General features: G+C 42.9%; 1 protein-coding gene and 1 long non-coding RNA gene across 3 annotated transcripts in view; one reads left to right on the top strand and one right to left on the bottom strand.

The window, feature by feature from the left end:
- COL1A2 (collagen type I alpha 2 chain) overlaps positions 1-17,388 on the top strand; it is a gene marked incomplete at its 5' end in the record, with an annotated part of 36,345 nt that extends 18,957 nt beyond the window's left edge. For both annotated transcript variants that reach the window (XM_082693621.1, XM_082693622.1), the window contains 26 exons: positions 436-489; positions 641-694; positions 981-1,034; positions 2,025-2,069; positions 3,332-3,430; positions 4,594-4,701; positions 5,395-5,448; positions 6,371-6,424; positions 7,104-7,157; positions 7,257-7,310; positions 7,407-7,514; positions 7,901-7,954; positions 8,825-8,878; positions 9,858-10,019; positions 10,619-10,726; positions 11,389-11,496; positions 11,855-11,908; positions 11,996-12,103; positions 12,262-12,315; positions 12,699-12,806; positions 13,264-13,317; positions 13,441-13,548; positions 13,876-14,134; positions 14,537-14,721; positions 15,417-15,659; positions 16,386-17,388. In XM_082693621.1, coding sequence (XP_082549747.1) covers positions 436-489; positions 641-694; positions 981-1,034; positions 2,025-2,069; positions 3,332-3,430; positions 4,594-4,701; positions 5,395-5,448; positions 6,371-6,424; positions 7,104-7,157; positions 7,257-7,310; positions 7,407-7,514; positions 7,901-7,954; positions 8,825-8,878; positions 9,858-10,019; positions 10,619-10,726; positions 11,389-11,496; positions 11,855-11,908; positions 11,996-12,103; positions 12,262-12,315; positions 12,699-12,806; positions 13,264-13,317; positions 13,441-13,548; positions 13,876-14,134; positions 14,537-14,721; positions 15,417-15,659; positions 16,386-16,532 — 2,544 coding nt within the window. In that variant the 3' untranslated portion in view covers positions 16,533-17,388. The remainder of the gene's footprint in view (positions 1-435; positions 490-640; positions 695-980; positions 1,035-2,024; positions 2,070-3,331; positions 3,431-4,593; positions 4,702-5,394; positions 5,449-6,370; positions 6,425-7,103; positions 7,158-7,256; positions 7,311-7,406; positions 7,515-7,900; positions 7,955-8,824; positions 8,879-9,857; positions 10,020-10,618; positions 10,727-11,388; positions 11,497-11,854; positions 11,909-11,995; positions 12,104-12,261; positions 12,316-12,698; positions 12,807-13,263; positions 13,318-13,440; positions 13,549-13,875; positions 14,135-14,536; positions 14,722-15,416; positions 15,660-16,385) is intronic.
- Positions 16,386-20,868, bottom strand: LOC309845536. Its single transcript, XR_014301330.1, has 2 exons — positions 20,713-20,868; positions 16,386-19,385 (listed from the first exon to the last, which is right to left on the bottom strand). It is a non-coding gene; the product is annotated as an uncharacterized lncRNA (long non-coding RNA).
- Between the last annotated feature and the right edge of the window lie 1,395 nt (positions 20,869-22,263).

Genomic DNA, 22,263 nt, shown 5'->3' with positions numbered 1-22,263 from the left:
CACACGTAGCTTTCCCTCTGGAAACACCTGTCCTCTGAGGCCATCTGATAGAATTCTGTCCTTGTCTTTGCAAAATGGCATCCCCAAAGACCCTTTTATAGTCCCAGAATATCTTTTTTCTTTTTCGACCACACTTATAAGGCAGTGGAGCGCCAACAAATCAGAATGTATAGTAGGTAAAAATTATTTATGGGCGCATTTAATTTTTATTTAATCTATGATTAAAAAGCTATGCAGATGCTAGTAGCATTCTCTGGCCTTCATAAATTGCCCTCCATCCGTGGACTTCCCACAAGCCATACCAAAAGTTGGCATTTGGGCAGGGGACCCACAGTGAGTCATGCTAAGATGGGACGTGTTGAGAAAGTAATGCATGAGGTTTCGAGTCTTCTTAAACTCACAGGTAATGCTGTACCTCTCTGTGACCTGTTGTAGGGGGCTCCAGGTCCTGATGGAAACAATGGTGCTCAGGGGCCTCCTGGGCCACAAGTGAGTATTTCTCCCATTCTCGTCCTTTGCTGCCCCAAACGAAGCTTGTCCTCCCAAATGACCGTCTCCTTTTTCCTGTGCAAAAGTTGTCTGGGCAGACAGCAATGGTGGCATACATCTCTACTTAGGCCCTCTTTATTATTACTTTCAGGGTGTCCAAGGTGGAAAAGGTGAACAAGGTCCCGCTGGTCCTCCAGGCTTCCAGGTAAGTCAACAGAGACAAACAGAATATTGCCTTTGCTCATACTAGCTGGTTGTAAATCCCCAGAGCACTCCCCCGCGCCCCCCACCCCCAGCACAGAGCACGATTACAGAACTGAAGTAAGGAAGGGTCCACCTTTTCAAGGCAAACTTTTGTGTAACTCCTTAATAACCTAGAATAGTTCATGATCGTGTCGATATCAGATAGCGTCCAGAAAAAAAAAAAACAATTATTTGCAAATCCTCTGAATAGAGGCACAAGATTGAGATTTGTGGTCTTTTTCATCTAGGGTCTGCCTGGCCCCGCAGGTACAGCTGGTGAAGTTGGCAAACCAGGAGAAAGGGTGAGTAGAACAAGGGATAGCAGGCTCACGGAAATTTGGGACTTCTCCCCCCACCCCCACCCCAGGGAACCTAGGACTGCACTGCAATTATAATATGCAAAAAGAAACTTCGTATTTCATATGTTAATGATAGTGTTCTACTTACATTGGTACTTTGGAGAGAATAAACCCAGTTACTTGCACTGTCTTGGAATAACAACTCCTTTGTTTTAAAGACTGAATGAAACACTGCATTATGAAAGGAAAATATATCAATGAATATTCCGCTTAATAGCCTTACTTTTTGTCTTGTTCTTGGTAATGTTAACATGCAAATTATTTCCTTTCCCATAGTGAAAAAGTAAATGCAATGCTTTTCCACCAAACTAGACCCTGAAAAATTGCATTTAATGTTTTTCTTGGCATTCAGACATGACACTTCTAGCCACAATCAGGGCAGGAGTTCTGAGTCATTTTCTCTGGTAATTGTGATGAATGTGCCTCAATTCAGTTACATTCTGTGGCCTGGTCTCCTTTGTCAACAGTGGGGCACATTAAGGAGACAGCTGGTCAGTAATAAAGGAGATACACTTGGGTATACGATTAACTAGGTAATGTGCAGAATATGATCATTTCTATTAAGAAAGCAGTCTGTTATATAACTAAAAATAGGCAATGTCTGATATTGTTCATCATTATTTATCATATTATAAAATGAGATAAATTGTTTTAAAGTAATAAGCTAAGTAATGGAAACTTAAATTTTCTGATACCAGGTTCTTGCATAGAAATATCCTTGATATCAGTGGAATTCTCACTTTTTGTATCTGTCCGTATACAATTGAAAATTCTCTTGTTCCTAATAGCGCTGTACTTTTACACACTCAGGGAGCTAGAGCCTAGCTGGCTTCGTTTAGCTATTTCAAAAGCTATCTAAATATCTTAATCCTAAATGGATTTCAAGAACATAGATACATTTCATGATTTATTTCTATATCATATTCTGCCTAGGGTCTCCCTGGTGAATTTGGTCTCCCTGGTCCTGCTGGCCCAAGAGTAAGTATTATTTAATTTACTTTCATAAACTTCAGTCAAGGTATTTTTAAAATAAGTAGTGCTTTCTCTTAAAAGCTACTGATCTTGCAACAAGTTCCTGACACTCTTCTGTACTCAAACATAATCTGTAGAGAACATTTGATTTCTAAATTGAAAGTAGACTTTTTAATTTAATTACTCCTATTTTGCAGCCCCAAACCACACAGTTCTAAGAAACATAAATGAGCTAATATATGTATTCTATTCAGTAATTTATATAGACAAGTTATATTTATGAAAGTGGCTCAAACTGAGCCAAGGAAAAGTAATATCTTACTAAGATTTTAAGTCACTTTTGCAATGTGCATTGATGTTCAAAGTCTAAAGCAGAAATCATGAATCAGCTCTTATTTTAAAAAAAATAGATTTAATTTGTGTGTGGTCATTAGAATAACTGGAATGATGAGTCTGCCCCAACCATAATTATAACAAGGGCCTTTGAAACAGTTGCAATGTGGACTACATACATGTTAAATATTCTGGCCCGTGGAGTACCCTGTCATGGTGAGGCTGACATGCAATTGGGACAAATGTAGATTGACAGGTAGAGAGATTGATATACACATGCAGACACACATACACATGTATATCCTGTTAAATATTTTAACTGTTACACTGCTAATGCATAAGATTACAAAAGGGAGGGTGGGTATGAGTATATCTAATCCTATCTACACCTAGCATTGCTCTTCTAAAATGACACAGTCTTTCCCTATGAGTACCATGCATAACTGGCATTTATTTTTACCTATGGATCTATTACAAAAAAACAAAACCAAAAAACAAAACAAAAACGAGTTCCAAGTTTGAATATTCTAGAAGAAAAACATTTAGGAGTTGTAGCCCCCGAATATTAAAGCTGAATGAAACTTTAGAGATTATCTCATCCCCTCCATTCATTTTTATTTATTTTTTATTTTCAGCATAACAGTATTCATTATTTTTGCACCCCACCCAGTGCTCCATGCAATCTGTGCCCTCTCCAATACCCACCACCTGGTACCCCGACCTCCCACCCCCTCCCCCGCCCCTTCACAACCCTCAGATCCATTCATTTTGCTAGTAGAGAAATTAAGGAAAAGTAGTTATAATTTTATAATGGCAGAAACAGGATTCAACGGCTTAAAAAGTAAGAGCTCTGATGTGTAAAATGGAATCTCTGAAAGCGATGAAGAGTGCAACAGTTTAATTTCTCTCTCTCTCTCTCTCTTTCTCTCTCACAGGGGGAGCGTGGGCCCCCTGGAGAAAGTGGTGCTGCTGGTCCTTCTGGTCCTATTGGAAGCCGAGGTCCTTCTGGACCTCCTGGGCCCGATGGAAATAAGGTAAAATTTTCTGTTCTCTATTGCTGCTTTGGCCCAGTATGCTCTAGAGTAACGAGATCATTTACAACAGGAAATGAATTGTTTTTCAGGTTGTTTTTTTTTCTAATTTCCTACTCTGTAATGATTTCCATCTCAGTAAATGACAATCTGATTCCAGTGGACCTGAATTAGTGTAGAGGAAGGGAAGTCCCAGTCTTCTACAGCCATGAATGAGTTAGTATGGTTCTTACTCTCACATCATTGTGCTCCGAACACTTGGATTTTAATCTAGAAACATCGCAAATAATTGGACCCTATTTTTAAGAACAAAGTTTCACCTTCTCCTACTTCAGAGAGAAAAATTTCCAGAGGTGGTCTAAGTTTTCATGAGGAGAGGTAAAAATTGGACAATACGTTCATCTCCCAGACAGAAGCTTGACAAGCTGGGTTTCAAACCGGAATCTGGTTTGCATTTTAAAATAGGTGGAATGACACGTTTCTAAAAAATGGATTACTTTGACCACAGTAAAGAGAAGGCAATTCCTGTGACTCCTGATGGAGTGACACTTATGCGGGGGGGGGGGGGGGGGGGGCAAAGATTATTAAAAAAGCTATTTGGAGAGGTGGAAGGATATTAGAAAAAAAGGAAACGGGAAAGAAAACCTGGTCCAGAGGACAGTACTCTCGGTTTTCTCTTAGAAGTTAGTCAATAGGTCTGAAGTACATGGAATTGCAGGGTCTTTATATAAAGTGGGAGCTTGTACTCCCCGCTCTTAAGGAGATTCAAATGTAAACATCTCCCCAGCTGACGAGGTTTCTCTCCATATTGCCTGCGTGGGCTGAGCGACTTATCCTTGAGAAAGGTTTGTGGGCCAACATTTTTCACTCTGCGCGTCCTATTGTCCGGGCCTCCTCTTTTCCATGGCTGCCTGCCTGCCTGAAAGGACCCGGAGCAGGTTACAGAAAGCTCACGACCACCCACTCCCACTTCTCTTTAGCCACCCCGTCATTAATCGCGTCTCCCGCGGTTACAGCCTCCCTGCTTTTCAATGGCCCTCCTTTGTGTCTCTAAGCAGGCAAGAATGCGACCTATTAAATGTTGAAATTGGAATCCTTCAAGAGTTCGAGTTTCATTTTCTTTTCTTGCCGCTGACATAATTGATTTCACGTGTGTTTGATTCCAGGGCGAGCCTGGGGTGCTGGGTGCTCCGGGCACGGCGGGTCCGTCTGGTCCTGGCGGGCTCCCAGGAGAGAGGGGCGCTGCCGGCGTCCCCGGAGGCAAGGGAGAAAAGGTACCCTCTCTCTGTTGCACCTTAACTCGTGCTGTTGAGGAACTCGAGCCAAGCAGGCCGCCCAGGGCTGCCTGGTTTTTTGTTGGTGTTTTTTTTTAAACAGTTCCTGGGAGGTGGTCTGCTAGAGTTTTGAGACCTCTCTCTACACATTTCCCTCTGCCACCTAGCACCTACGCATTTCTAAACTCACTAATCTGGCAAAATTCCTTGCTACCATGGAATTTCACGCAAACAGATGGTGTTGAGTAATACATGAGGCTCATTTTAATGCCACTAACAATAATGCCTCATCCTGCCCTAATTAATGGGAAGACGCTATATTGAACAGCTGTCAGCCGTGCTGCTGCATTAGTTACGCCGTAAGAGCGATCGGGCACCGAGGCCCATTGTGATGTCGCCTTAGAATTCTGTCCACGTGAATGTGTACCTTGCTTGATTATGCTGCAGGGGAGAGTATGGAAATTAGAAAAGAATATATTTCACGATAATCTGGAGAGGGCCCTGAATTATTTTTCCCTTACGTTTTTTTTTTTCCCCCTCATTCAACAACCTAAAGAAGGGTAGGGTCTCAAGACGTGACTAAATGTTACAGGACTAGAAGTGTGTGGGATTTTCTGTAAAAGCACTGCGGATTCGTTTTGATCCAAAAATTGGGCCGGAAAACCAAAAGTTGCTCTTGCTTTATACTTTCAGGGTGAAACTGGTCTCAGAGGTGAAGTTGGTAACCCAGGCCGAGATGGTGCCCGTGTGAGTAGTGTTGTTGTTTGTACTCAGACTGTTGTGTTTCCACTTCATTCAGTTTGAGTTGAGCAGCTTTCCAAGCCAGAACTTACAAAAGGAGGATCAGGGTTTAGTTAGAATCTTCCTTTCCTTCCTGGGTCTATGTACAGTAGGATCATTTAACATATTCCAAAAGAAAGACTGAACAGAACTTATCCCTTTGAAAAGCATAACCTGAATAACTTTCTACCTTCCTCAGTGTTAACTCTACTGAGTACAAACTATACACCAGAAGCTCTAGGTTTAATAGAACGTTAAGTGATTATTATAGGACTTTGGAAAAAGACCAGTAACACCTGCATTTTAAGAAGCCAGAACCTCACCCAAGGTGCCGTTTATGCAAATATGTGGCTAAGAATTTATCCCTCCAAGAGCAGCCCCCGTGATTAGCTGTTAATGCCATGGAGAGGCCAAAGATCATACCATGAAGGGATAATAACCCTCCCTGGAGAGTTGGCAACGTGGCTCTTCCAGGCCGCTGGCTGTGGTTCTTCACCTCACTCCCTCAGAGCTGACACCTCCCTCTGGCACACTGAAAGTCGTCCTTTCTCTGAATCCCCTAGCCCCGGTGGTTTCAAACAAGGCTGCTCGTTGGCTGCTCTCCAGGAAGCCTGACAAGAGCAGCGAGTTCAGATCTCTCCAATTCCTAACATGCCCTTGACTTCCACATTCCTGTCACCTTGATCACTGGGGTGCTTTCCTCCCGAGAGCTGCTTCTAATGGTTTTGATAATTAGAACTGAAGTGCATCAAAAGCTTTCTCCATGTCCATCCCGAGTGTGCAGTGACAGCATTCGGTCACGGTCTGAGCACAGCGAGGGGAAATGGCAGGGGTCACCTTTGATGGCCTAGGGGTGTAATTAATAAGATATGTTTCTTTTCGGTGCTAGGGTGCTCCTGGTGCTGTAGGTGCCCCTGGTCCCGCGGGAGCCACTGGTGACCGGGTAAGCATGCATTCTCATGGAGTCACGGCTCTGGGAGCCACTAGCAGCTTCGGCAGGTTTGCTGCCTGCCCCCGCCCTAGAGAGCCCCTGCAACTCATTTTTAAGGCTTGGTATAGAGCCTACTTATTTAAAAACCTATCTGTTGTGATGGGGCCGCAGGAAACAAATGCTGTGTGTTTAAAGTTCTCTTTCCCTTCCTCTACATGTGCCAGCTATCTGATCTATACTTTAATCCCTATCATTTGTTTTAAAGACTTTCCCCATTGCCCATTAACAATATCCTAATGCGCTGAGCCTCCTCAAAGCCTTCAATTGTAAAAAATCAATAAAATACATAGTGTGCCCATTTCACATCGAACGGTCCACTTAAAATAGACCTTATTTATTGTACTGCACAGATTGCAGCAAATAGATCAGCTCTGTGTCCATCTAAAAATTAAAATGTCCTCCTCCTCATATTGTGGGCACTGATTTATAGTGTTTTTATGACCAATACCACTTCCCCCCCAAAATGAATACAATATGAAGCACAGTAAGAATCCATTTTATTTTACTCCCTGAGATGCGCATTGGTTTTCTCTTCGGACACAACTGCAAGTTCTGCTCTCCACCACCGGTCCCTCTCCTTACCGCCTCTGGGAGCACGGATGTGACAAACTCCTCTTTGGTCCCATTATAGGGTGAAGCCGGTCCTGCTGGTCCTGCTGGTCCTGCTGGTCCCCGAGGCAGCCCTGTAAGTGGAAACCTGGGTCATCCGGGACACTCATAACTTTTCGACCCTAATGAACCTAAGACTGCTGCACCATTCTTAATCTCCCTTCCCCCCACCCAGGGTGAACGTGGTGAGGTCGGTCCTGCTGGCCCCAATGGATTTGCTGGTCCTGCTGTGAGTATGCTAGGACGCAACTTAATCTGAAAACCTCCTCAAGCTGGCGAGTAGAGTGAGCTGGGACGCGTGGACACAACTCTTCCTCTCTCACAGGGTGCTGCTGGCCAACCTGGAGCTAAAGGAGAGCGAGGAACCAAAGGGCCCAAGGGTGAAAACGGTCCTGTTGGTCCCACAGGCCCTGTCGGATCCGCTGGCCCCTCTGTAAGTTGAGTTCACTGTAGTCGACATGGCCTGTGTCATTACCCGTGAACTCTTACAATTCAGCATAGGTCAATCAAGTCCCTGCTGTGTACCAGGGATATACTGGATAGAAGATGATTTAAAAAATAAGAACTAATGTTGGCATTCCACTTTATACTTTGTGAAGTTTCATAAACATCATCTCCTCTTACTTCTTTAGTATAACCCATGAGGGTGGTCGAACTGAAGCAAGGACATTTATTTCATGACACAGATGATCATCCTTTTTAATTTCTGAATTGGTCTCTAATAGACATGGGAATGATTACCTTTGAAGAAAAAAAGCAACATTTATAGGAAATGTCTTGTGACCACACCTCACGTCTTTCTGGTTTGTTTCCATTTAGGGTCCAAATGGTCCCCCTGGTCCTGCTGGAAGTCGTGGTGACGGTGGTCCCCCTGTGAGTATTTCAAGGGACTCTGATAACATGTCTTTCTTTAGAATCTATTAAAAACAACTTGAAAGTTTGGAGATTTTTGGTTAATTCTGAACTATACTCAGGAGACTCTTGAGATCCAGGTTCACTTTTTTTCAGAGGAATTCTGATACTGAAGTTAGATCGTGGGTTACTAATCCCAACTGGAACTCATGCAATGCATGTTGCTACCGCCTCACCTAAGGTGATAACCAAAGTTAACCCCAGGTTGTTGAATTGTGAAATGGTTAAAAATAATTTCTCTGGTACCCCCTGTCCTTTTGCTGATGCCCCCCCTTCTCCTGCCTGACCATGCCCTTTCTCTGACCTGCCCAGTGCTGTTACACTGACTCCTTCAGGACCCGAACCTCCCTAGGAATGAGCCGCACTCACTCTTTCCTGCTCTTACTGGACCGTAGTTAATACTCTTGGGTCTGTTCTTGTACCTTCCTCTGGAAACAAAAGTACTTCTCCAGTGTTCATTTCTTTCGTACCCAGCCAGGTGGTTAAGATAGCGTGGTATAAGACATTACACATCAATGTGTAATAATGGCATGGTGTCTTGTCTTCTTGTTCTTAGAAGCGTCAGGTTATATGGTAGCATTTCAAAAAGGACCATCAGAGCCTTAATGCAAAATATGGGTGTTGCGACAGGGGCGAGTTGCTGGAGGGAGGTGCAGACATGGATGTCTTTGGAGTCCTTGTTAAATAATACCCTGTATGAGGCTGCCCTACGTGCTCCTTGGTCCATCCTTGGTCACGTGTATTAAGGCTTGGCCAGAGGAGAGATTTCCGTCTTACCCAGATCCCTAGAGTTGGTGTTGATTGTAGAACTTGAATGTGCTTGCTTCTTAGGGCGCTACTGGCTTCCCTGGTGCTGCTGGACGGACTGGTCCTCCTGGGCCCTCTGTAAGTAAATCACTTCAAAATATGTCATATACTCTAACCAAAAGGCCTTGTTTCTAGTAAGAAACTGACAAGAAAGTCTCTGGAAACCTGCTACTAATATTTTGCTATTACTTTTCTGGTCTGAAATCAGTTTTCCTGAAACATTAAGGCAAAACCATCACAGATTATATTTTATAAGATTAGCTTAAGAGGCTTTTATTCATGTGAACACAAGTCCCCTTTTAGGGGCATGGTCTCTTCGTTAAAAATTAAAAAAACAGAACAGTTTTAGTCACATATCAGATATTTCTATATCTAATTACCCTTTATGGCCAACATTCTGCCTCCGTTGTTAAGGTATAATTGTTCCTGAATTTAAAGGTGGTTTGGCCTCTAATTTAATTCTGATTCAGACTCTCCTGTCAGGACTCAAGAGAATTTAATTAATTACCAAGGATTAAGTCTTCCGGTTAAGGTTTCAGGGAAAAAAAATAGCAAAGATGTTGATTTCTTGGAATCCTTTTATAGGTTCATAACAGAAAAATCTTCATTCCCTGTAGGCATTTAATTAAACCTAGTTGAGAGCATATCTGATTCCTCAATTATGAACAAAATGCCAGTATTGGTTTTCTTCAAAAAGAAATGAGCAGAATCCTCCCAAACCCAAAGTCCCATTCATTTAGGACCCACTCATCTCACTCTCCAGAGTTCTCATTCCAAGATGCCAGGGGCCTGGTAGCACAGCATTTCTTCTCCTCACAGACATCTGCCGCAGCCTCGAACGCAATTAGTCACCTTCTCACAGCCTTGGGAGGAGGAGGACAGGGAGTTGCCTCTCTCCATTAGAGGGAATGTGACAGAGCCTCAGCAGGGCCCCGGAATGGCCAGGATATCATTTTGTTGCTTTCATCCATTTGCATCTTCCTCTCTAGAACCTCAGCATCTCTCTCCTGGGTCGGCAACCATTAACAGAATAAATGACTCAGTCATTTGCTTACAGGGTATCACTGGCCCTCCTGGTCCCCCTGGTGCTGCTGGTAAAGAAGGACTCCGTGGGCCTCGGGGTGACCAAGGTCCAGTAGGCCGAACGGGAGAAACCGGTGCACATGGTCCCCCCGGCTTTGCCGGTGAGAAGGGTCCCTCTGGAGAGCCTGGTACCGCTGTAAGTGATTTTAAGCTCTTCTCTGGTAATACCTTGTACTGAATTGCAGTAAAGCCTTTACACAGATCTTCAGGTGGCGTATATCTGTTGATGAGTACGGTAGGCTTTCATGGAGAGCTCAGTCGAGCCAGGAAATCTGTCCAGCACATACTGAGCTGTCAGAGCTCTGGCAGTTGCTTAGAAGGCACTAGACGGGGATGACGATAAATGAAGGAACTCACTGTTTGATCAGAATGGCACCTCACTGGTCCTGGGATTAGAGCAGAATCCCACTGCCATGGCCATCCTATTGTAAACGAATCAATCTCCGTAAGCTACTGATGTCTTAAACACGCCACGTCTGGTATTATCGTTACTCGGAAATGTGCCTTTACGAGACTGGGTTCAGTTAGAGGCCAAGGTCAAAACTTGCTTCTTGGCATAGATTCTGTAAAAAGTCCATTGCTCTACCCCTGGTGGCTTTGTTAATCTCGGTCACATTTTTCACTCTTGTCCCATTGGTCTCAGGGAGGAACCAGGTACAAAGAAATATACTTGTCAAGCCAACCTGTATTACCACCTCGTGGCTCCCCAGTAATCGTATCTTTCCTCTTTTTCAGGGCCCTCCTGGCACCCCAGGTCCTCAAGGGCTCCTTGGTGCTCCTGGCATTCTGGGTCTCCCAGGCTCTCGAGGTGAACGTGGTCTACCAGGTGTTTCTGGATCTGTGGTGAGTGTTTGACACCATTCTTCTTCTCATTAACATAATAAAAGATTTTAAAAGCTGCCACTTCAGATGTGACAGATTGATCACTGAATAACTCCACTTAAGATTTTTTATTCATGGCATTTTCTTTATACAGATCACATGTCACTTATCTGAGAAGCTTTAATACCACCTTCCTTAGACACACGCTATAAAGATACAGCTTAACATTATGCAGAATGATTTTTCTTCTTTTTACATGCTTAAGAACTATATAAGCTCTAATTGCATTTACTCCTCTGCAGCATGAAATGCTGGCATCATTTATCCTGTAGGAAGACTGAAACTCTGAAGTTCTGAATCATTCCATTAAATCTGATACATGACAGCAACTAGGAATCCTCTCATCTCCATAAACTCTCTCAACTTTGTGAATTCATTTATTTGGCGATATCAGATGCAACCAGGCTCACCTAGTATGAAGCAACATTCCAAAATTACACGAAGCTGGCCATCTGAGTGTGGAGGGCGAGGAGAACACGAATGATGCTTCTTGCCATTCTGTCGCCCATTCCCTCACTGCACTTTCTCTTTTCCAGCTGGTATCTCCTAGCCGGGATTGTGCTGGGAGGGTGAGATTTGCACTCAGTCCAACAAGAGGAATGTTTCGTCTTCTTTGCCTCTAGGGTGAACCTGGACCTCTCGGCATCGCTGGTCCACCTGGGGCTCGTGGTCCCCCTGGGGCTGTGGGCGCACCTGGCGTCAACGGCGCTCCTGGTGAAGCTGGTCGTGATGTGAGTCTAACACGTGGTCTGGACAATCAAACCCAGCTGTGTTCCACTGTGCACAGCTTCATGTCCTCAGCTGAGTTCCTCTTGTTCCAAGTCTCTGAACAAGACGGTCTGTTTCTCCATGATATCTATGTGTCCTGGCCATTCCTGCTATTGAAAATATGAAAAATTACTTGGGCCGGGGGGTGGGGGGATGGCTCTTTAAAACACGTCTCAGAAAACGAGCCTGGCAAGTTCTAACTGGCGGTCCCAACTGTCAGTCTGACAGGCTGGGAGGGATGAAGACAAGAGAGCTGAACTCTAGGGGCTGGTGAGGTAAAGAGCCTCTCTGAGCACCTTAACTGGTGTGGTATCTTCACAGGGCAACCCTGGGAACGATGGTCCCCCAGGCCGCGACGGTCAACCTGGACACAAGGTCAGCACACCTCTTTGTCTTTCTCCAATTTAAAAGTGACTAGAATCCAGGCCAGCTGGATACTAAACTTCACTTTGCCTCTGGTAGGGAGAGCGCGGTTACCCTGGCAACATTGGTCCCGTTGGCGCTGTGGGCGCACCTGGTCCTCATGGCCCTGTGGGTCCCACTGGCAAACATGGAAACCGTGGTGAACCTGTAAGTTTGTAAATACCAGTCCCTTTGTGCTATCCTCCTTGGAGGCTTCACTCTGACCTCCCCACACTCGGGAACTGTGGGGCTTTAGCCGGGGGAGGAGGGTGGTGGGTGGGATTGGGCTTGGCTGACCAGTTCGGTTTTGCTTCTCCAATTTGCAGGGTCCTGCTGGTTCTGTGGGTCCTGTCGGTGCTGCTGGTCCAAGAGGTCCTAGTGTAAGTACATGGTGAAGATTTCTTCACAGATTAACATTTAAGGAAACTCAGTCCAGACTGTCCATGAAAAAAATAATGTATAGGCTAGACTTCATATTTTTCAAAAAATTCAGTCCATGTAGAGAATTGCTACAACTAGCTTCTAAGTTTCTTCTATTCCAGATCTCCTCTGCCTGTTTGTATTAAATAATCACAAAAATCCAGCCACTTAAGGGAGGGCTCAACTAAAGCAGATCAGGGGAATGGATGGCTCTAAACACCCATGTGGTTCTCAACCCTCTGCATGTCTTGAGTTCGCTCTGTAAACAGATTAAGCAATGTTTGTGGGAAAGTGTCATTTTCAAAGGAAGGTAAATTGTCTCTGTGCGCCTTTTTCTTTGCAGGGCCCACAAGGCGTTCGAGGTGATAAGGGAGAGCCTGGTGACAAGGGGCCCAGAGGTCTTCCTGGCTTAAAGGGACACAATGGACTGCAAGGTCTTCCTGGTCTTGCTGTAAGTAAAGTGCGCCCTTCCTGCATGTATACGGGTCTTAGATGATCTTCCTCAAATTTTCACTGCTCTTGCTCTAAAATGAACTCATATTCACTTCCCATTCTCTGGCTGACTTCATCTCACAGAGATAATGCTATTTCATCCCAACACAGAAAGGTGCGGGTTAAGGGAGATTGAAATATACATATATTAAAATCTCCTGGCAACAATGTCCTTCAACCCCACTTAAAATAAATATAATTAGAGGAATGACTAATATGGCACAGCTGAAATAGCTTGTAGAAAAAATATAATTGAATATAATAGACATAATGGGAGAAAAGAGCCCCATTTTACATTTTCAATTTTCTCAATCCAGAGTCCATTGAAACTAAAGTTTTCCATTCAATTAAAAAAAAAAAATCTGTTTGTCGGCAAGTGTTCTGAAAGTGTGATTTTTCCTGTCCTCTCTTTCAAGGGTCAACATGGCGATCAAGGTGCACCTGGTTCTGTGGGTCCTGCCGGTCCTAGGGTAGGTCAACCTAAAAGACCTTGGTCTCTGAAAAGGAGCTTATGGCAGGGAGGGAGGCCCAGGCTTCTCCTTCCTTGTGGGGTTTTTACTGACTCACTCAGACTTGGTGTCCTTCTTCCCTAGGGCCCTGCTGGTCCTTCCGGCCCTGCTGGCAAAGACGGCCGCACTGGACATCCTGGTACAGTCGGACCTGCTGGCATCCGTGGCTCTCAGGGGAGCCAAGGTCCTGCTGTAAGTAGGACCATGAAATAATAATGTTCCATGAAATAATAAAGAGCATCACGGGCCTGAGAAATATTCTCTTCAGACTAGCCCAAGACGGCTGTGACCACACATTGAAGTAATTCCCCCCCCTCTTCCATATGTTTAGTTCTAAACTGTGTAAAGATCATACAGAAGGAGCTGTACAGTCCCTGCAAGTATGCCTGGGATCAAGTTACTCTTTTTTACTTATTAGAATGTGCTTGTCTGTAATACTCAGCTGAAAATTTGCTGTCACTGATATCTCTCATTGTGACCAAATATGAAACCTCCTCTTTCTTGCTCTCACCTTTGCAGGGCCCTCCTGGTCCCCCCGGTCCTCCTGGCCCTCCCGGCCCAAGCGGTGGTGGCTATGACTTTGGTTACGAAGGGGACTTCTACAGGGCTGACCAGCCTCGCTCACCACCTTCTCTCAGACCCAAGGATTATGAAGTTGATGCTACTCTGAAATCCCTCAACAACCAGATCGAGACCCTTCTTACCCCTGAAGGCTCAAGGAAGAACCCAGCTCGCACATGCCGTGACTTGAGACTCAGCCACCCAGAGTGGAGCAGCGGTAAGTCAGGATGTCCAAGCCGGACCAGCCCTTCTCACAAGCTGGGCTTTGCGAAGTCCATTCCCATGGACATTTACAGTGAAAAATTTGGGGGTAAAAATTGCATTATCTGGAATCATACCTAATTAATAAAGCCTTTTCCTCTCCCAGCCAGCATCTAGTCCCAGGCTCCTCTTCATATATATTTTTGCCTTTTTTGTGATAATACACTCTGATTTGATTTTTCATGGAGGAGAGGAGAGGAGGAACTATCTAATCCTAAAAATAGCCATCCTCTTCCTCTTAAATGTGGGGTACACAGTGTTACTTATGGGAATTAAAATCTTTCTCTACTAATCATTAGAACCTATGCTCTAGTCAAGGAGAGGCTTTCTGAGCTGGTTTTTTTTTTTTTTTTTTAAGGTTACTACTGGATTGACCCTAACCAAGGATGCACTATGGATGCTATCAAAGTATACTGTGATTTCTCTACTGGTGAAACCTGCATCCAGGCTCAACCTGAAAACATCCCAGTCAAGAACTGGTACAGAAATTCCAAGGTCAGGAAGCATACCTGGTTAGGAGAAACTATCAATGGTGGTACCCAGGTGAGGAAACTTACAAACACTCCTTCTCTCCTATCTAAAGAATATTAAAGTTGTTCATTGTTTAATGATCTGCACTTTAATCCTTTACCAAAATGGGGTTATTAAAAAGTACCTGCTCTCTTCTTGGGTTTTGGTTCTGTGCTGGACTGCACACTAAAGATGGAGTGACTGGACATATCCCAGACAATCTAGAGTTATTATTTAAATTGGACTTACCTGATAATCACTGGAGAAGCTAATGCCATTCAGCATGAGGCAGTGCCAGCCCGCACACTACATATGCCCATGCCTGTGTAGTCTCAGGACATGTGCTCTTCTGAATTTTTAGTCAAATGTCTTCACCAACTTTATTGAATGCCTACTGGTGGGAATCAGAAAAAGAAACAGGTCTGACTCTATCTCCTTGCTCCCTTATTCTAAAGAAGAAACATACACATAAAGGCTAAAGGCTTATCTAAAACAGGTGCCTTTTTGAGATCATCTTGCCTCAGCCTGGTAGTTGCTGTGTGCCTTCTAGGGAACTAATATTGCACAGACAAGGGAATTGAGTTTCCTTTGTAGAAGCATCCTTTCCCCAAGGTTCAGATCTGAGTCCATCATTTCTCCCTACAGCAGCCTTTTTCTCCCCCATCTCTTTTTTGACTCTTAGTAGCTGATTCCCTCTCCACTTAACTAGCATTTCTTATTATCTGTAGTTTGAGTATAACACTGAAGGAGTAACCACCAAGGAAATGGCCACTCAACTCGCCTTCATGCGCCTCCTGGCCAACCATGCCTCTCAGAACATCACCTACCACTGCAAGAACAGCATTGCCTACATGGATGCGGAGACTGGCGACCTGAAAAAGGCTGTCGTTCTGCAAGGCTCCAATGACGTTGAACTGGTTGCCCAGGGCAACAGCAGGTTCACCTACACTGTGCTTGTGGACGGCTGCTCTGTAAGTCATAGCAACATCTGGGGAAAGGGGGGGCTGCAGTTCTAGCTCAGACCACTGCATGAACAGGTGAATGAGAGACCTACCTTATTCAATCCATTTTCATAAGTGTATTTATTTAAATTCAGATGGCAATTCCAGGGGAATTCTTATCGGATCTTGCCTTCGGAAATTCTCTGAAAAGCTGAACTACATACCATGGCTGTGCATTAGCAGTTTTTCTTTAAACATGAGTTGGTTAAATGATGAGGGCTTCCTGGAACTTAAAATTACTTGAGGTTAAAAGGTCCCAAGGTATAATTTATAGTGATATGCACGTTATTTGACTTAATAGTATTGTCTGCATATAATTTGTTTCTATACTATGCTATACATTGAAGAAAAATGAAAATTTACTCACAACACCCCCACCCAGCTCTCCCTCCCGAGACACACACCCCTCAAAAATGATACTGTAGCAATAAACCTACTTGGAATATGTAAAGACACCCCTGATGCTTCTGTTTCAAAGATGAACATGGTGATCTGGGACACACTTCATAATGAACACGCCCCAAAGTGGTTTTTAACTATCTCTATAGTGCTACATTATTTATATAAATACACACACACACATATTTATATATATACACATGTGTATATATAAAAATATATGTTACATAAACACATCTACATATATATACATATTTTTTATATATTCATACACATGTTTTTTTCCTTTTCAAACAGAAAAAGACGAATGAATGGGGAAAGACAATCTTTGAATACAAAACAAATAAGCCATCCCGTCTGCCTATCCTTGATATTGCACCTTTGGACATCGGTGATGCCGACCAAGAATTCAGGGTGGACGTTGGCCCAGTCTGTTTCAAATAAATGAACTCAACCTAAATTAAAAAAAAGGAAAGAAATCTGAAAAAACTTTCTCTCTTTGCCATTTCTTTTTCTTCTTTTCTTAACTGAGAACTGAGTCCTTCCATTTCCTCTGCACATCTACTTGCTTAAATTGTGGGCAAAAGAGAAGGAGGAGGATCGATCAGAGCATAGTGCAATATGATTTCATTCATTCCCTCCCCCACCCCACCCCACCCCACCCCAAAAAAAAGATTTGGAATTTTTTTTCAACACTCTTACAACCTGTTGTGGAAAATGTCAACCTTTGTAAGAAAACCAAAATAAAAACTGAAAAATAAAAACCATGAACATTTGCACCACTTGTGGCTTTTGAATATCTTCCACAGAGGGAAGTTAAAAACCCAAACTTCCAAAGGTTTGAAACTACCTCAAAACACTGTCCTGTGAGTGTGATCCACATCATTAGGTGCTGACCTAGACGGAGATGAGCTGAGGTACTTGTTTTGTTCAGAATACAAAGGTGCTAATAGTATTTCAGATACTTGAAGACCGTTGATGGTGCTAGAAGAATTTGAGAAGAAATAATCCTCTGTAATGAGTTGTATTGTGTATTCTTTTTTCATCTGATTTAGCATCAGTATTTTACATCTTGCTCCCAAATAAAAGTATGCAGATTACTTGCCCAACCTTGTCCTCTTCTTTAAATTCAGCATTTGTTCTTTGCCAGTCTCATTTTCATCCTCTCCCGTGGTACCAAAAAGAAGCCTTGTTTCTCAGACAAGCAGAAAAATTAAATTGTACACACTATTTTGTATATGTGAGATGTTTAAATTGTGAAAAAAATGAAATAAAGCATGTTTGGTTTTCCAAAAGAAAATACTGAGTAGAATTCCTTGCTTCACTGCTCTTTGTAATATAAATAATGGATTATAGCATCTCTACCAGCCATTAGACTGTTTCTCATTAGGTAGAAACTATGCAAAAAAGGCAATTTGGTACAGTAGAAAGAGCAGAGAAGACGGACCCAGGAGATCTGAACTTCAGTTGTGACTACAATTGTGGCTGAGTGACCTCAACCACTTCGCCTTTCTGTGTCTCAGTTCCCTACCTATAAAATGGGGGGAGATTCCCTCTCTGAACTATAAAACATTTGCCTTACTCAAAATACTAAGACTTAAGCAAATGGTATTGCAGACCTAAGTTTATTTCATGTGGAGATCCACAGAACCTTCTGGTTTGTTATCTATTAAGCCCTTTGAAACAGTGGCTGAAAGTTGGTCTATGTACAATTAATACTATTAACTAAAACAGTTTCAAATATTCAGTAACAATGCCATACACTTAAATCTGATGCAAGTGAGTACAATGCCTGTGAGGAGGTAATGTGTGTGCCGTCAATCAGCAGAGACAGCTGTGGATAATAGTACCATGAACACCTACCTGCCAAATCAAGTTCATTTTCCTCCCCTGCACCTTTCAATGACATCTTTAATACACTTAAACATAGTAATGTGTCAAGTAAAATGTTAAGATTCATTTAGAGCTTATTTCCTGTTGCAGAACATAATTGTGATTGTAATATTTGCCTCCTGAAGTAAGTCATCTCAAGATTCAATTAATTTCAAAAGCAAAAGACTGAACATAGTGAAAACCTAACATCAGCTCTAAAAAGCCAGCAAGGTCTACTAACCAAATGGTAACTTCAGATTATGGTCTGTGAATCGGAACACAGGGATGCTTTTAAACATGCAGATTCCCAGTTCTCAACCAACAAATTACGATTTAGTAAGGAATCCATATTCTTATGCACCTTGCAAAATTGTGTTGTACATCCATGCACTGGGAAACCACTAGACACAATGATTTCCACAGCCCTTCAAAGTTCTAACAGTTTGTATCTGGCAAGAATTAAGCAATATTCCTGACCAAATGACACAAATAATCAGAATATGAGTGCTCCCAACAAAAGAACTGAAATGGCCAGAGCAAACTTACATGATAACCAGTTAGAAATCTCTGGGTTTCTTCAGTCTGTTATGCCCTCAGGTCCACAGTCCAAGAAAGCTAGCTTAAAGAAGGCTAAAGTGAAGAAGGAAGAAATAATTTCCTGAGTACAGGCTGAGAGCCAAACACTACACTAGATGTTAATAATGCTTTGCCAACTGAATCCAAACAGGCAGACTTCTTAAGCCAACATGCATTAATAATCACTTAATCCTGAGTGTGGGATTACAGGAAAATAGTTCAAAAAACAATATATATTGTATATCTGATAAGTATATACCTGCATATCTGATAAATAACAATGAGGAAATAAATGATGGTATATCCAATCAATATTAAAAAGGAATAAATAATGGTATGTCCAATAGACAGCAATAGGAAAAGAGTGAAATCTATCTTGATATCTCAATAAAATTTATGAGGATGATTAAACAAAAAACATGCTTAGAATGGAATGTTATAATCTTTAAAATATCACATTCAAGTACACTGTCATTAGAAATCTATCAAACATGCAGATCAAAATGCTAAGAGTAGGTGCATTCATGGAGGAATGATAGGAACGACTTTTATGCCCAAATTTTCCAAATTTGCTCTAATGCTCTAATATCACCATCATTTACAACAAATTAACCCTTAAGATATAATGAAAATAAGCAGCAAATAAGTGAAAACCACCGTGGCTGAGGAGTGGCCATCTCCAGGGCAAGTGTGGTCCAACTCCCACCCACTTCTCTTCTGTAAGAGAAGGAAAAACCCAGCCCCTGAGTCATCACTTACTGTGACCCGGCCACATGTGGGGCCCCAGGGAGGGGTGCACAAAGCTATACATTCCAGGCGGCAGTACCCTTAGGGGGTTCCATAGTACGGCTGTAGGGAGAGAATAAAATAATGTGTGAACACAGTATTAAATAAAGTGTCCTCTGAGGATAGCAGAGGACACAATTAATGAGAAGGAATCACAGAAAATGAACCTAGCTTCATACAGCAACAGTGACATTTGGGTTTAGCTGGGTAGCTTTTGCCAGAGAGCTCATTTTACTTCCAAAGCCTTTATCTGGCCAGAGGTTTCTTCTCTGGAAGCCACATATTAGAACCATCTGGTACTTACCAAGCCAGGAGGTCCACTGTGAGTGTTCCCGGGACCTGGGCTGAGCACTGAAGGCTTGACCCTTGCACGACCAGCCCCCTGTCTGTAGAGGCTAATCACCAGGCCTGAGGGACCCTGCTCACGACATTTCTTGACCCCTGGTCCCATGAAGGTCGGCCACCTCTAACTTGTGCCAGTCTGAGAGGGAAGAAGCTTGCGTATGAGAGAAGGAAGGAGCAGGTAGCCAAGACTGGAGGATGAGACATTAATCAAGTCTGGTAAAAAGGGTCATTTAAAATTCTAAAATCAATACAGCTAATGCTTTGGCAAAGAGCAAGGACACCTGACCAATGCAGAACCCATTTATTATCTTTAATGCCAAAATACTGTTTTCTGCTATTCCACTTAATATCACTGAAAAAGAAGTTCAGAAATTGGATTATATATAAGAAAAGTTGGAAATGTCACTTTGGGTCGGAACAACAGTTCATCTGGATGAGTACTTCGCATTTGACAGTGGCACCAAGGGAAATTTGGGAGAAAGAGTGGTTGGCACTTCCTGAGAAACCAGCCTCAAAACTCCCATTTAATAACCCATTGTAAATCTTTTTTGTACATAGATGTATCTAAACCCTTCCAGAGCCCTCTATCTGTTTTGAAATATGTTGGTATTACAGTACCAACAGGAGAGAGCTAATGCTGAATTGTTAGCTCGGCTTCCTGGCCCTCTGATCAAGTAGCTAAAATGTGCTTTCTGTCCCCGTGCCTGGATCAGCCAGGGACTCAACAACTCGGTGTCCACAGGGAGCGGTGGTAACAGCAGCTTTGAGGCCATCGACAGCCCGTAACGATTGACTTATCCCTGCTGTTGGGCCAAATAAGCACATAATTTGTGGTCAGCAGCCGTGTTTATGTGCACCACCTCTACCACCGACTGGCCAAGGGCACGTGGGAAAGTCTCAAGTTCTGTAAGAATTTGGTGAACATGCCTGCTCTCAGAGATTTACAGTAGCGCGTCTGCTCTACCTCTAGCCCACAGAACCACCGGGAGGACTGAACGGGGCAGATGCGATTGTGCTTCATGAAGTGGGGGCAAATGTTACGTACCATCATTAGGTCCAGAATTTCCAGTCACCTCTTGAGTTAATCTCCTATCCTTGGCCCTCCAATGTAGGGAGAACAGAGTCGAAAATCTAAATTCAATTAGCACCACTCTTCAAATTGGTAATCAATCAATTTCGAGCATGCCTCCCCATCAGTAAAAAATGTGAGCCCTTATAATTAATTTTGTTACTCTATTTATATATAAATGTTATGCACATACTAGGTACTACAGTGCTAATATACGATGTGCAGTGTAAAACCTATATGGGGTAAAAAAAGCCTTTAAAACAGAGAAAATAAATACAAACAGGAAATTCCATACTCTAATAGATCATTTTACACACCACCGGCATGCCTATCCCTACCCTCTATTAGAGAGACTAGTGCCCTAAACAAGGATTCACGATGGGATTCGGGGGAAGCAGAACATCAGTGAAGTCCTGAAATAGGGTGTTAAATTTTGTGTGTATGTGTATTTTTCTTGGGGATGGATCCTCAACTTTTTTCAGATGCCTCAAAAGGGTTCATAACCAAAAATCATTTATGAACTACCGCACAAAGGCAGATTACTTATTTAATAAACCCTGGGCTTTCCTGAACTATGACTTTCAAATCTCATTTTGGGTCTCACACCTGGAAAATGCTGCTTCTCCTGTTCTAAGGCCTGGGAGAACCAACCAGCCCCGACCCACATTAAAATCGAGGTTTGGGCGCCTGGGTGGGTTAGTTGTTAAGCGTCTGCCTTCAGCTCAGGTCATGATCCCAGAGTCCTGGGGTTGAGCCCCACATTGGGCTCCCTACTGGACGGCGGGAAGCCTGCTTCTACCTCTCCCACTCCCCGTGCTTGTGTTCCCTCTCTCTCTGTGTCTCTCTGTCAAATAAATAAATAATCTTTGAAAAAAATTTAAAAAACTAAAATTGAGGTTTGTCTTTCATTCTCCCACTTCCCTGCCATGGGCCCTCTCTCCCACGTTTTAACAGGCCTGGCAGATGCTTTACGACCCAGAGTTGGACTTACCAATATCAAAGTGCACCTGTCCACAAACAAATAAGAACAAACAAATTCAATAATGGAGACTGATTAATGAGTTATTCTTTTTAGGTAAAATATGTTAATATTTTATATGTTAATTTTTTTTAAACGAAGTTTAACCATAAAGAAACTGTAATTCCTGGTATGATAAAAGACTGTAAGGACAACTGGAACATGTTCTTCAGGGACCTTCAAATCCCCCCAGAACCAAATGTCTCCTCATCTGGCTCTTTCTAAACAAAGCTATTATTTCCCCAAGCTATAAGAATTTTTTCCAGAATTAACAATCCTCATGGACTCTAGAAGGCATCCTTAAAATTGTAATTCATTACATATTTAAAGAAATTCACAAATACAAAATGCCACTAAAATAAAATTTTTCTAGTGTAGCACTGCTCTTGGTGCCCAATGACTTAATTAATCATCAACAGCATGGGGGGTGGGGAGAAGCAGAAACAATTTTTTTCATGGACTCTATTAATCCTAGGCAGAATAAGAACACCTACTCATACACCACCGAG

The sequence above is a fragment of the Mustela nivalis genome (assembly GCF_964662115.1).
Source record: "Mustela nivalis genome assembly, chromosome: 12".
NCBI lineage: Eukaryota > Metazoa > Chordata > Mammalia > Carnivora > Mustelidae > Mustela > Mustela nivalis.
This window is presented reverse-complemented; position numbering and strand designations above follow the sequence as displayed.